This window comes from Uloborus diversus, unplaced genomic scaffold (assembly GCF_026930045.1).
Source record: "Uloborus diversus isolate 005 unplaced genomic scaffold, Udiv.v.3.1 scaffold_625, whole genome shotgun sequence".
Taxonomy (NCBI): domain Eukaryota; kingdom Metazoa; phylum Arthropoda; class Arachnida; order Araneae; family Uloboridae; genus Uloborus; species Uloborus diversus.
Genome location: NW_026558819.1, coordinates 64,420 through 78,636, shown reverse-complemented (window position 1 = coordinate 78,636; position 14,217 = coordinate 64,420). Strand labels below are relative to the sequence as shown.

Here is a 14,217-nt window from a genome sequence, read left to right as displayed (position 1 = left end):
GAAAAAAAAATGTTTGACATGAGCTGAAAACTGGAGGTTTTTTTCCTCCTCATATTTATCATTTTTATCCAATAAAATTTTATTTTGTACAATGTTTATTTGGTGACATTCATCTTGCAAGACCATGCATATTCAATAGTATTTTTATATAAAACTAAAATAGCATTGCTCTTTTTTTTTTTAAATTTCTATGTAAGTTTTTAATGTTTCATGATGTGGTTTAATGCATCACATTCATTTTACACTTATATATGAAAAATCACTTTGATAGCCTTTTGGAAACTTATTATAAATTTTATGTTAAACTGTGAGCTTTTGAAAGTGCTCAGCTTATTAACTTTAAGTGGAAGCTTAACCAGCACATATGATACTTCTTGAAAAAACATATATATCTTGTGCAACATCATGAAGAGCCAAATTTAAAAAGTAACTTGTTTATTATGGCTATAATGTATACAATGACATGTTAAACGAAATACTGAGAATACGTTCTTTACAATATTAAGTAGCTCATTACACTTTAAATGACTTCTGAAGCTAACATTCTAAGTCAAAGTATGAAACGTTAAACATATTGATCTATAATATTCATGTCAAAGAGCAGTAAGCCGAAGCTATCGGCAAAACGGACAGACTCAACTGAGCTGCCGAAAGAAAACAACCAAGTCTGACTTGGGTTGAAATTGAAAGGGAAGAGAATGAGGCAAAGTGCCGGGAGCTTAAATGCTACCGGCAATTTGCATATTCTGCTGACATGATCTCGTTGCAAGAAGGAAAGAACGAATGAGAAAAAACTAATGCAAATTAAGGTTGCCAACACTTTTGGAAAATAATTTACCTCCTTTCGTAACATTTTAAGTAAAAAATATGTGTAATAATAAAGCATGAAATTTCTAATAGTAGCTGAACATCTAAACAATAAAAATCCAAAACTTAGCAGTGATGTGTACACTTATTTATCAGAACAATCAGTATTTTAAGGGGGGAGGGGCATTTGTACTCACATACAGATTTTTTAATATATTTTTTGACTTTTAGGAACTAAATAAGAATTTTGTTGTGAATTTTCACTAAGATCTCATATGAATTTCTTCAAGACACTTTACAACTTTTCTCTGTTTATATACATTTTGAAGCTAAGAATGATAAACAAAAGCGAAAAATGTTCGTTTTCTCCTATACATAAGCCATTTCTTATTTGATGAAACTGTCAAAGTTGTATAGCTTTAAAGATTAGAACCTTTTATGTATTGATTTTGAATTTTGTCTTTGATTACTAGAAAGTATTTCCTTTATTTTCCACTGTATTTTCTACTAATATTGCTGTTTATAGTTTCCCTCGATTTTAATATCATTCTTGATGTTGCTTATAGTTTCCCTAATTTTTAATACAGATATTGCTGTTGTCCACACTTTCAATACTAATATTTGTTGTCGTTTACAGCTCTCGAGTGAATGTTTGCCAGAAGAAGAGGATATTATCTCAAGCCAACATCTATAACCAGTGTCAACTGAATGTCGGGACTGTGGTTCAGACAAAGCAAGAGATCATCACTGATGATGAGCAGAGTACAGCTTTCCTGCAGAACCTCCATTGTTTGCCTACGACTCAACACCAGGCTACACCTGTGGCACTCACGTCCACCGTTCCATCGGTGCTCTCAAGCCGCTATACGGGGACTTACACTAAAAGCTCTGATCGGTCGTTGAAGAGTCCTTATTGTGGGAGAGAACAGGTTTGTGCATGGTCATTTTGATGATGTTTTATTTTAAGAATTTTTCCAAGTATTTTTAACAAGCTTCAGTGTTGTATTAAGAATATTTTGAATCAATGCAACAGAGGTGTCCACAGGGGGGGGGGGATTATGGCGCAAGTTGCACCATCAAAATGAAGGGGGGGGGATTTTTAAATTTATTTATTAAAATTTATTTTGATTTATTTTTAATTTAAATTATTTATTTTATTTTATTCTGTTTAAATTTCATTTCAATTAGTTATTTAGTCTGTGAGTATATGTCATTGGCATAGCAGAGAACTTTTCTAATAAAATAATAATAATAATAATAATTAACAATAAATAAACAAACAAATAAAAATATTAAAAAAAGTAAATAAAAAATAAAATGGGAAAGAGTTGAGAAAAAAATGGGGGGGGGGGGGGGGATTTGCGCCATTGAACTTGGGGGGAGGGGTACCCCTGCAGTGCAAAATAATTTTTACTCTAAAATTAAAATTTTCAGATTTTTTTTTCTGAAAATGTAATTAAGTTCAAAAACACTCATTTGTTTAATGATTTTTTTCACTATTAATCAGTGTTAAAAATAAGAATTTAAATCTTGGTGTCATGATGGTGCCTAGTATAAATTTTTAGGCATCAAAACAAACCAAGTAGGTGCAATTTTTAATGAATTGAATATATGTATTCAAATGTTTTTTAAGCACACTATCAATATATACTATATGCCACACGCTGCCAATAGCATTTTGTAAAATATGCAGAAAAAAAAAAGATTGTTTGAGGTCAAAATTGATTGCATTTGGGAAAGTTACCTTTACAAATTTGCCCTTCGGTGAATCATGGGTCTTAATCACAATGAGTCAGGAAAGAAAAGCTTCAATGTGATTCAAAACTATAGACATCAAATTTGACATCTACGGTTGGAAATCTAGGCACCAAATCAAAGTTTTAGGTTGCAATGCAACTAATGACCACTTATTTCTGACAGTTATTAATTATTGTAATGTGCATATGTTTAGAATTTGCTCCGGTTTAGGGTTGTATATGTATCAAAGTATGTAGGCAATAATTTGCTTTTGCATAAAATATTAGAAATTAAATCTATAAGTTGATTAAATAAAAGATATTTCTTATTGCATTTTTGCAATTCATTTGTAATATATCTTGTAACTTCAAAAACTTGCCTTTAAATGATTCATACTACTATCATGTAAAGCTCTAGATTAATGGTCGCCAGTCGCCAACAGGTGACCATTTCATTGAAAATAGCTACCAAAAAATCAAGTCTTAGTCGCCGAAAGTGGCAACAATATGTTTCTTTATTAATTCAAAATCATACTGTGTGTCATGTTACGACAGCAGACTTCCAATTCTGAGACATTCAGTCAACTAAACCTTGGCAACATACATTTAGGTTGCCAATCCATTTTCTGTGAGCCTGGTAGCCAGTGGCTACCGTTCAGGATCCCTATTCTAGAACTTTACCAGCATGTGGTTGTTAACTTACATGTTTTTTTTTTTTTTTTTTGATGGTGTTAGATAAATTAAGCAGATTCCTTCTATTCCATTTCATTCCCATTTGTTCTAATGATCGTGCAAACTTCAGACAAACTTCAATTGGTGCAATTTTTTTACAGACTTGAAAATTTACACCAATTTTGAAACAATACAAAAATTTGTTTGTATAGATCAGATCAATTTTATAGTTTTAAACAATAAATTGTAAGGCTTTGAAACTACTTTAAATTTCAACACCCCCCCCCCCCCCCGTGTAAATTTCATGGTATCAAACTACCTCTACTAAACAAATGGATGATAATGCAACTATAATGTAGATTTGTATAAGGAAATTGCACACATACATAACAATTCATCTGTCTGAAATATTTATTTAAAGAAATTTATGCACTAATATAGATTAATGTAAAAAAATATATATAAATGCAGTAACAAGTTTGAACTTTATGTGCAATTAACAGTCTGTCGCTGAGTTCTTTTTTTTCTATCAGAAACTCCCAACCTGAAAATATTATTTGATACAATTTAACTCTGCTCTCATCATTTATTACCTTTTTACAGAAATCAAGCATTATAATTGGCAATTGTGAGCAGCTGCCTTCCAATGACGAACTGGCACGTCATTCTCAATTGGCCACGTCTCTACATACTACTCCAGGACCGCATATCAGTCAGTCACTCTATTTAACTACTAGTCAAGCTGACATGTACAGGTTAGTAGTATTAACACACTTTTAATTGTGCAAGTTTTAATTCAATCAAGTTTTACTGTCTAAATCAACATCTTTGTTTTATTTCTTTTCTTGTTTTACTTATATGATGTGCAGGCAGTTTTCAGACTACTTTTGTGACATTTGACGTCTGGTTTTCTATTGCTTTAACTGTTTTGCATGTATCTTTTCTTAGTTTATTATGAAATTATGTGTGCGGATGACATAGTTATGCACTAAATACACACTGAAATTCCTGTCCAGTTAGTTGTATATAGATTGGGTCAAAAAAGATGCCTGTTTTTTTGCCAATGCTTTGTATTTACTAAATGAAAAATACCAAATAAAATAAACATAAACAGTAAAAATGTGAGTTTTAAATTGAGTTTAAGGGATTTTTAAATAATTAATTACTACTATTTTGGATTTTTATGAACATTCTTAAGTATTAAAAATTGCTGTCAGAGAGAAAAAAGTTTGTACTTTTTGACTTTTGCAAACTCCTTTTAATAGCCTTGGTATCTCTAGAGCTAAGAATCTTGTATTAAGCAATGGCTCTCTTTCTTTTTTTTTTTTTTTTTCAATCTACAAAATTGTTCCTTTCCCATTTCTATGTAAAAAGGCCTGGTTTTTCTCTAGTTCAAAGTTTTAAATGAGAATATTAGCAGAATGTAGCTTTGTTCTCCATTCCCAAAAGGCTGGAGAACACTGCGGGATCTGTGGCATCCTATGTAGTTGAAATTTGTAGTAGGAAATTTTTCAATGGGAGAAGGGAATTTTAAAAAGTTTACCATTTTTCACTTCAGTGATAAAAGTTTGGTTCTTGCAATTTTTTCCCTTAAAGCTTCCTAGGAGAAATCATGCATGGGGAGAAAAAAAACACTATTGTAATTGTTCACTTGTAATAATCATGGGTGTAAAAAACATTAATAAGAATAATAAAAATCATGCTGCACTGCACATTATTAGAAACTACTCTTAAGTGCCCTTAAGATCAGAGTCGGATATGTTGTGGTCATACCGAAAGTGGAAAACATTGAAAGCATGACTTAAATGTTAACACTTTTTCATCAGTCAGTGTACCAGGATAGTTGCTTAATTAGAATTCTTTGTGTGTCACTTAACTGTTAAATATTTGTACAAAATCTTGCAAAATTACAACTTAGGATGTGTAATCTGCTTTACAGTTATCATTCAGACAACTCTATTTTTGGTCTTTTTTTTTTCAATTGGTAATTTTCATGATATGCAGGTTTATGAGAACATCTGCCAGCTGTCTTCTCTTTGGTCTTTCTCTCAGTCTATTGCACATTAACTTCCTATATAAATGCATTGCCACTGACCGGATCAAGAAAACCGTTACGGCTTCATAAAGTTCATTTTATCTTTTTTTTTTAAATCTTTTTTTTCTTTCTTCTTATTTGTACTTATCTCCATAAGTCATTAATCACTGGGACAATTCCATTCTGCTGTGTGCAGGTAAACGGCAGTATCTGCAGAAATGAGTTTTTGAGATATTTGAAGAAACACGTTTTGAATTCAATACTAAATAGGAAAATGCTGGAATTAAACGTCTTTTTCGCGCTTTTTTTTTCAGCGAAAACCAAATAATTGAGCTTGTACAATAAAGATAACGTACAATAGATGAAAAAAAACGCAAAAAAAAAAAGAAAGAAAAATTTGCAGTTACTGCCCTTTACCTGCACATGGCAGCATATATCTTTGCCATTTTTTTACGTTTTAATCTTTCTAAATCATTTATATCGTTTTGTGTTAAGGTCTCAATATTTAGTGCTGAAAGTTGACGGTTAAATGTTTCTATTTTCATTTAGATGGTAATTTAATTATCCTTTTTTCACTTCCAGTAACTACTGCAGGTCTTCAGTACATGCTTCCTCGAGCCTCTCCCAACCGACCTACATCTCCAGCCAGTCGCAGAAGTACATCCTCGCTGCTGGGGAACATTCCAACCCCGCCACCTTTGCCTCGACCCAACTGCCGGTGCCACCGCCGGCACACCACCATGCCAGCCGTGCCGCCATCGCGACCTCTATCCCTTATTCGGGGTCAAGCAGCCACCCCTTGCCTGCTCACATGCAGCCCGCCACCGTGGGGACCTCGTCGTCGATTCTCCCTGCCGCCGCAGTTCCTCTGGTGTCCTTCCCGTCTGGCACTTCGCAGGCCCAGGCGCCGGCACTGTACACCTACAACGCCGTCAGCCCCATGAAGACGCAGTACCAGCAGCTATGCCAAATGTTCAGCGAGTAGTCGGGCGGAGTGTCGGAGAAAAGTGTGTGAAATTTTTCTTGTTGCTTTTTCGTATCGAGAACCTGGGTTCCGATCTCCTGTCGCTCGGTCCGATTCGCTTCAACCTGCATGAATCGCCGCCTCAGTTATTTTGTTGCGGCTCTAATATTGCTTCAGTCTGTCAGATTCAGGTCACTGCGTGTGAATCAGCGCCTTAGTTCACTTAGTAACAAAGATGGCAGTCTTTGCTCACTGGGATGGTTTGTGAAAGAGATTTCGACTGGTGAACTTTCACTGATCGACATTTCTTTCACAGACCTTCCTAGCGAACAGAAATTACCATTTTTGTCGCCAAGTGAACTAATTCATTGATGGACCTGCAGTGAAGATAATTGGAATGAGTGAACCAAAATTGGGGTTGTTGGAACAAAAACAGCTATCTATATTCACTCGGAACAGCTGAGATTTCGTCGGCTCCAAAAGTTGCATTTTATCAATCGGATCCTTATGGTGATGGAATTTCAAACCATACATAGCCAGATATAAGATCAATATTATTTATATTTCTCTGTGTTTCTAAGTATTATTTTTTCCTCTGCAACCATATTTTCTCTATGGGTTCTTTAAAAAGCACAGTTGAGAAATTACTTTTGTGTTCTATGAACCCAAATTGCACAGTTAGCTAAACTGCTTACTAATTTTTTAACGAAGCATAATTTAAAATGAAACACAGTTTTTTTGTCCAAATTTTACTATCCTTTCCCTGCTTTTGCAACATTCAATCACTTTGGTGACTGAAATCTTTCCGTGTTTGTTGGCAAGTGAACTGAGGCACTGATTCACACCGGTTGAAGTGGATCGGACTTAGCGAAGCGAGATTAGGGCTCTGGCTTTGCGTTGTGAGTGGTGTTGTAGTGAAATAAGCATGGTTTGTTAATATAGACTTTTGTAATGATTTTTGTATGAGGATTTCATAGCAGTTTTTAAGGACTGTATTGACATGGCTTTAGGTTGCTTTCAAAAAAAAAAAAAGAGAAGCTAGTCTTATTCTCAGGAAGGCCTCGGTGAAATATGTTTTATTTTTGTTTTCAACCTCAGAAAATGTTCTGTGTATTCCAGAGGAGGTGTATGGGAACTTTTTGTAGTTATGTTTTCCACTTAAAATGTCCGGTTGAAAGCTTCTTTACCTTAGCTCAATAATCACTTTTCATTTTTTAAAAAAAAATGATGTAGTTTCAGGGAAATATCTGCAAAATTACATTGTTAATACGCTAAGGATTTTTGAATGGCATGATGATTTATTATATGTTAGTTTTGTTTCTGTTTTTGAGCGAGATATATAATGACATCACTGTCCTTCCACTTTAAAAACTTGTTCCAAAAAATTAACTCAAGAAGGAAGGTATTTAAATAAATGCTTAGTATTGATGATACAGGTTCAAATACAATGACTAAATTGCATTGAGAAATACTTCTGGTATTATTTTATTCATAAAAAGATTAATTAGAGAGCATTAAAATTCTAAAATAAAGAGCTTTACATAAAGTGTGAAGTAGATATTTTTTATGATTTAGCTTTAAAATTATGTACATTTGAATTATTCAACTGCAGTAAAGGTTTCAAATTAGTTTGAGTTTTGTAGCAAATATTTGGTGAGGCTTTTAATGAAATGTTTTCATATTTTTTAACGTTTTCAATGATAACTATTTATTATTTTTTTAATCCAAATATTATGTTTTTATGCATGATACCATGCTTATGGGAAATTGAGAGTGGTTTTGCAGGTGGGAATAAAGTTTTTTACAAAGGGAAAACCTAAAGAGCTTTAACTTACAAAATTTTTTAATAGACTAAATTAATGTTAAAAAAAATAATTTAAGATGATAAAAAAGTTGAAAATAGTATGTTCGTAACGTAAAAGTTTACAATATAAGCTTCAAATAGTGCCTCAAAATTACAAAGAATATCTCCCTTTTTGTTGTTAAAAACAAAACTATGCAAGATTTTCAAAAAAATAAATTCATTAATTAAACTGATTCATTTTTTTACGCTGAACAAAGCAAATGTAAGAATGCCGAACATTTGTGTTAGCAAATCATATTGAAACACGTTGCAATTATATTTATTTATTTATTTTAAGGCATAATACAAAGTTTTGGGCTACTGCTAGTTTTAAGTAAAAGCTTTTTCCTAGTAGTTGCTTGACAAGAATGTATATTTTCAAAGAAAGGGGAAAAAACATTTAGAAAAAATGTCATAACTTAAAGCTTAGTTGTATGTAATGAATGTACTGTATTTTTATTTCTTTCCATAACCATGGAAACAGATTGAATTGAACTTTAAAGCCATGTGATTCAATAAACAGACTATGGAATGTATTTTATTATTATTTTAATATCATGATTAATATACTCCTTGCATGTTATTTCTGTGTAGTAGATAAGTGCCTGTATTAGTACAAATAACCTGTAAAGATCAAGAATATATTTAAATCACTTGAGCAAGGTCAGCAGTTTTCTGTTATTAAGTATTGTAATTTTAGTTATTTTTCAGAATTTTTTTTTTTTTTTGTATTATCTTTTGAAGGAATATTTGTTATACATAAATATTTTATTTTCCATCGTTCTAAATGTGCTTAACTTAAAACTTTGAAAACGACTTGGTTTTATGCATTAAGAAATTGTTTTAAAAATTCTTATTTCAGCTGTTGATTTGAGGAAATATTAAAAAAAAAAAAAAAAGAGAGACATGATATTTGGTGTCAAAATTATGTTTTGCTATAGTAACAAGCAAAAATACTTGTGAAGTAAATGTATTTCTTCCACAAGAAAAGTCTGTATTTACCTATGCAAATATTTAATACAAGCTGTTACACATAATTATGATTTTAAAATATTGCTTTTGAATTTAGTTTTATAAGACTGCATGTTATATTTGATAGGACTTTTTATGGAGCTTTACTGTCCTTGTGGCTATGCAATTTATATTTTAAAATATTTTAACAATAACGAAGCAAATTTAAGTGTTGTATCGGAGACAGCAATAAAATGCAGTTTTGAAAGAATGGTTTCCAAGGTGTTAATGTATGTGTGTTCATTAGTTTATTATTATTACTTTCACTTAGCAAAAATACATAATGAAGTGGCTTCAAAGAGAAGATATTTTTTCTAGCTCTTGGACCAAAAAAGAACAATAATTTTGTTATTGTAATAGTTTTGTAAAACCTTTAATGATTGGCATATTTTTATTTATTTATTTTACTTTTAGTTTTATAAAAGTTGGAATAAACTAAATTTAATTTTTTGGGTGTGGGCTTTTATATATATATCACAAAATAATAGTTGATGCTAGTCTTTTCTTTTCTTTTTTTTTTAAATTTACTTTAAATCTTTTTTGAGTTCAGTGGCTTGAAAATATCTTCATTAACCAATATTAAACAAATTATGCTTGGAAATATTATGTTACGTTGTTTTTACATATAGTGTTAAATATCAAGCTATATTGATACACAAGCTAATAATATTTCTTCATAAAGAAATCTTGATGATTAGTACTCAGTCAAAACTTTCCAAGAATTTGAGTATGGGTTGGGAATAAGTTTGCATTTATGTGAAATAGGCATTTTCATTTATAAGGTTTAAGCAATCATGTAATTCTTATAATTCAACGATGCTTAACAAAAACTTGAAGTTTTGATCAACTTGAATTCATGCTGTACTAGCACTAAATACTCCTGGCGCTAACGAGGGTTTTAATGAAGAAATAATAATTAGCATATCTTCTCTCTAAAAGCCATTTTATAATTTTTATTCTGAAAATTTACCAAATTTAAGTTACATGTTTGCAAATTTTTGTGCGTTAACTAGAAGCTTTACTTGCCCCAAACTCATATTCCTTGCCATAAAACCCTCAATATTAAAAAAAATTAGATTGTATTTCTTGATTATGTTTGTTATTTATTTACTTTTTTACTGATGAAATGTTTATTTTGATTCTTCTCTTAATTTATCCTAGTAAATGATAAATTATTTTTAAAAACTAGAAAATAAATTGATTTCTGTACATTTTAATGTATCTATGCAAAGTGATGTTTATTTAAATGCATATTTGCCTTCACTACACTTGCACAATTGATACTGTGCTTCTTTTGTGCACACCTATTTGAATGATGTGTGTTTTTTTTTTGAACATTTTAATCACTGAAATTGAATTTTATTCCCTATATGAGATAATATATTTGAAATGTAAGTGATATAGATGTTGTGTGTTTCATGTACTAGTTTCATTATTTCCTAAAGTATTTAAATTTATTTATGACTTTTAACGTATGCCTTAAGGCTGATAGTTTTGATGAACTAGCAAAAATGCGATGATTTGTTCCTTTAAGATTTGTACTAAGGTTTATGAAAATTTTCTATGTTTTTAGCTATATATTTCATTTATTTGGTAAATGGACTCATTGTATGGTTTTTTTTAGAAGTTCAGCGATAAAATTACTGTGAATAATAAATCAATGTATATCATGCACGTTTATGTAATTAGTTGCAGAGTTTTTTTTTTTTTTTCCTTGTGATCTTGAAAAAATTATGTTGTGAACAAAGGAAAATTATTATTAAGATTTGTTCACAATTTGTGTTTTACTTGTATGTGCGTGTTTTTTACTGTTGTGTGAGTGTTTAATTTAAGATTAATTATAAGCTGCTGTTTTATTATAGAAGAAAAAAATGACTTAGCAAGACTTATTTTTTATTTTCTCAAACTAGTCTTTAATTAGTACAACCTCTAGTTTGCTAAGTATTATATACCTCTTGTATGACCTTTCGAATTTCAGTCTTGGTGTAGTGTGTTTGTTTTGCGAATTGTGTTTATCTTCGGAAAGAATGTTACCTATAAATTAGATATTATTTGAATGAGTGCTTATATTTTACTTCGAGTCTTCGAAATTGTTAGTTTTTACGGGCCAAACTTTACCTCACGAAAATTATTTATGTCAATTTATTTTATGTTTTGTTATTTTGTTTCCTTGAGGTAATATTATAAATATAGTGTATCATTTGCTAGTAGTAATATTTAAACAATATTATTTAAGCTGCATTTTTTTTTGTTTATTTTTTAATATAAAAAGTAGAATTATTTATGCATGCATTAAAATAGGCTCTCAGAGCATCTTCAAGAGCAATGAAAAAATCCAAAAGAGCAATAGTGGAATAATGCACAAAAATAATTTAAAAACAAAATTTTTTATTGTTCACAACAATATGCATCAAACTGATTCTGTTGGAGGATTAGGACTGTTCAAACTTAACATTAATTATAATAAAACAAGCAAAATTTCGACCATTGCCCGACTATATTTCTTTTTGCAAACTAAAATACTCCTAATTAAGGAAGGTTTTAAACATAATTATTCTAATTTCTGAGAGGAGGTGATTATTTTAAAAATAGGGAGGGCAATGTCATAAAAATGAAAATTCTGCATGGTAGTCGATTTTTACGATTCTCAATTTATAGTTTTTGCAGATGAGTTTAGGGCTGGTTAAATTATTTGTTGTTCTGTCTGAAAAACCTCAAATATTTAATATTGATGAATAAAATGAAGCATACTAATTTAATTTTGAAATTAACATTTTTATGTAAATATGAAAAAAATGCCATAGTTTAAAAAACATGCTATTTCGAAGGTTATTTATTTATTAATTTGTTTTTTGGACAAAGTTAAAACAACTTAAACCTGAAACTGTTTTATACTTTATGCTTAAAAGTTATAAGTGTAAAAATCTAATATTCGGTGTAAACTTCTTTTGCACATATCATGTTAGTGGATTTTTGTTTTTAGATGTTAGACTTTTATTTTTGATGAAAAAGATGCGTATGTGTGTGCATGTGTGATTTTTAGTTGCGTTAAATGTAAGAATTTTGTTTGAATTAGATTATTACTATAACATGGAATGTGATAAAATAAGAAATGTAAATTTTATATTTCTTCATTTTAAAACTAATCAAAAATTAACAGTGTTTCTTAATGTTTGATTGACAGGAAATGAATTTTTTGCAGCACTAATTTTTTTCCTTTTCTTTTAACTAAATTTTTTCCTCAAGCTTTGTCAGTGTAAATTAATTTTTATTATTCAGTAATTAAAATTAATGCTGCAATTAATGTATCATTCCATATGTGTTGTTTTAATGTATTTGGGTTAATTTTAGTGCCAAACCTGTTCACTGAAAATTTGTTTGTGTTAAAAATTATTTTCAAAGCATTTAAGGAACTGACTAGGTGCCTATGTACAGTATGTAGATAAATATATTATTTCGCCTCCGACCTTTTACTAATATTAAAATCTTAGGAAATTATTATCAACAAAGGAATTAGACATTTTGAAAGAATGGCTGAAATTCTTGTGAAATGTTGATATTTTAATAAGTAAACTGTGTATGTGTTTGAATTAATAAGATGTCTGAACACCATATTTTACCACCACTTGTAAAAAATTATTGGTTGCACTTGGTAACTTTTTGTAAAGATGAACTATTGTTGCTTTATATATAACTTTTCTAAAAGTTACGCTGTTGTATTTACATGATGTGAGCCTTTCAATGGTGGTGGAAATAATGAAAAGTTTTAGGGTCTATAAATGTGCTCTCACACATTTTTCTCTGCTGAGTCTTGAGTTGTGGATATATGCTTCAAATGTTGTGCACTTTTTTATAGATAATAGTGATATGCGAATTATAGAAAATAACAAATTGAACTGTGTACCTAATCCTGTAATGTTCTTAATTAGTGTAAATTTTGTAAAGCAACATGAAAACAAATTTAGGCAAAATTGTTAAATAAATTCTTGAAAAAGTTTTAAAGGTGTGGTGATTTGTGATTGTCTCTCTTTGCATCTTCATTGAAACATCCTCAAACTTGCCTGTTCAAAGGCAATTATTATCTTCCCTCCTATGCTCAAAATTAACTTTCATCTTATTGAGTTTTATTATTTTGAAATGAAAACACTTTGAAAGCACTTCACAAATTGGTAAGCTCGGCAGCAAAAATTTTTCTGCAGTCTAGGACACAGACTGAAAAACCCAAAAATAGTCTGCAAAACAAACACGTGTTAGATTAATCATCAAATCTAAATTAGCGCTGGTTAAATGCTTCGAAATATGTTGCTAAACAAAAATGTATGTTATATCCCAGAAAATATGGTACAAATATTTGCTCACTGGATTTAAAAAAATTTTCGCACCCCAATTAAGAAACAGTCTGCAAACTATCTCAAGAATCTATCATTAAGTTGCGCTGTTTCTGTTTCCGGGTTGATTAGTATATTTAGGATTTTGAGTTTTTTGAAGTGAATGCTGCTTATGGTGAAAAGGCTTAAAATCTTTTTCAAGCTAAAAAGCAAATGCAATAGGCTTCAGCAATTCTGGCTACAAAAATAATTATCTTTGAAGCCCAAACTTTTCCAAATGTTAATGAATTCTAGAGAACTTTTCCCATACTAAGAAAGCAGATATTTTAATAGGAACTCTTTTCAACTATACTGAAAAAACTTATAACATAATAAAAAAAAACTATTTACAGTTAAACCACATATTGTATGGAATTGGCAAAGGTCCAGTTAAGACGAGTCAATCTGAATGAGAGAGAAGAATAAAAATTTGATGCACACGTTCCACTCATGAGCAAACATACGTCTGCAAATGCCGGTTTCCGTAAAAACTAAACAATACGTCCACTTCAGCCTGTAAACCGGATGTTTGCATTTCCATACAATTCATGATCAGACAGTATAAATCTTAAGGCATTTACAGGTTAAAGTAAGAAATAACATCAAAAAGCACAAATTACAGATTACTGCAGACATGTTTTTCGTCAATACAAAGAATGGAATGAATTTTGTCGGATGTCTTTCTTCCATAAGTTCATTTCTTTTGCATTGAAAAAGACGTTAATTGTAACGCTGAAACAAGTGTCTGCAGTAATCTGCATTTGCTTTTTGATTTTGCTCAC

The 14,217-nt window shown here is 30.6% G+C and overlaps 1 protein-coding gene across 1 annotated transcript in view; it reads left to right on the top strand.

Moving 5' to 3' along the window:
• LOC129233682 (homeodomain-interacting protein kinase 2-like) overlaps nucleotides 1-6,235 on the top strand; it is a 40,958-nt gene extending 34,723 nt beyond the window's left edge. The window contains 3 exon segments of the mRNA XM_054867662.1: nucleotides 1,445-1,736; nucleotides 3,819-3,970; nucleotides 5,833-6,235. Of these exon segments, the coding sequence (XP_054723637.1) occupies nucleotides 1,445-1,736; nucleotides 3,819-3,970; nucleotides 5,833-6,235 (847 nt within the window).
• Nucleotides 6,236-14,217: the final 7,982 nt, after the last annotated feature.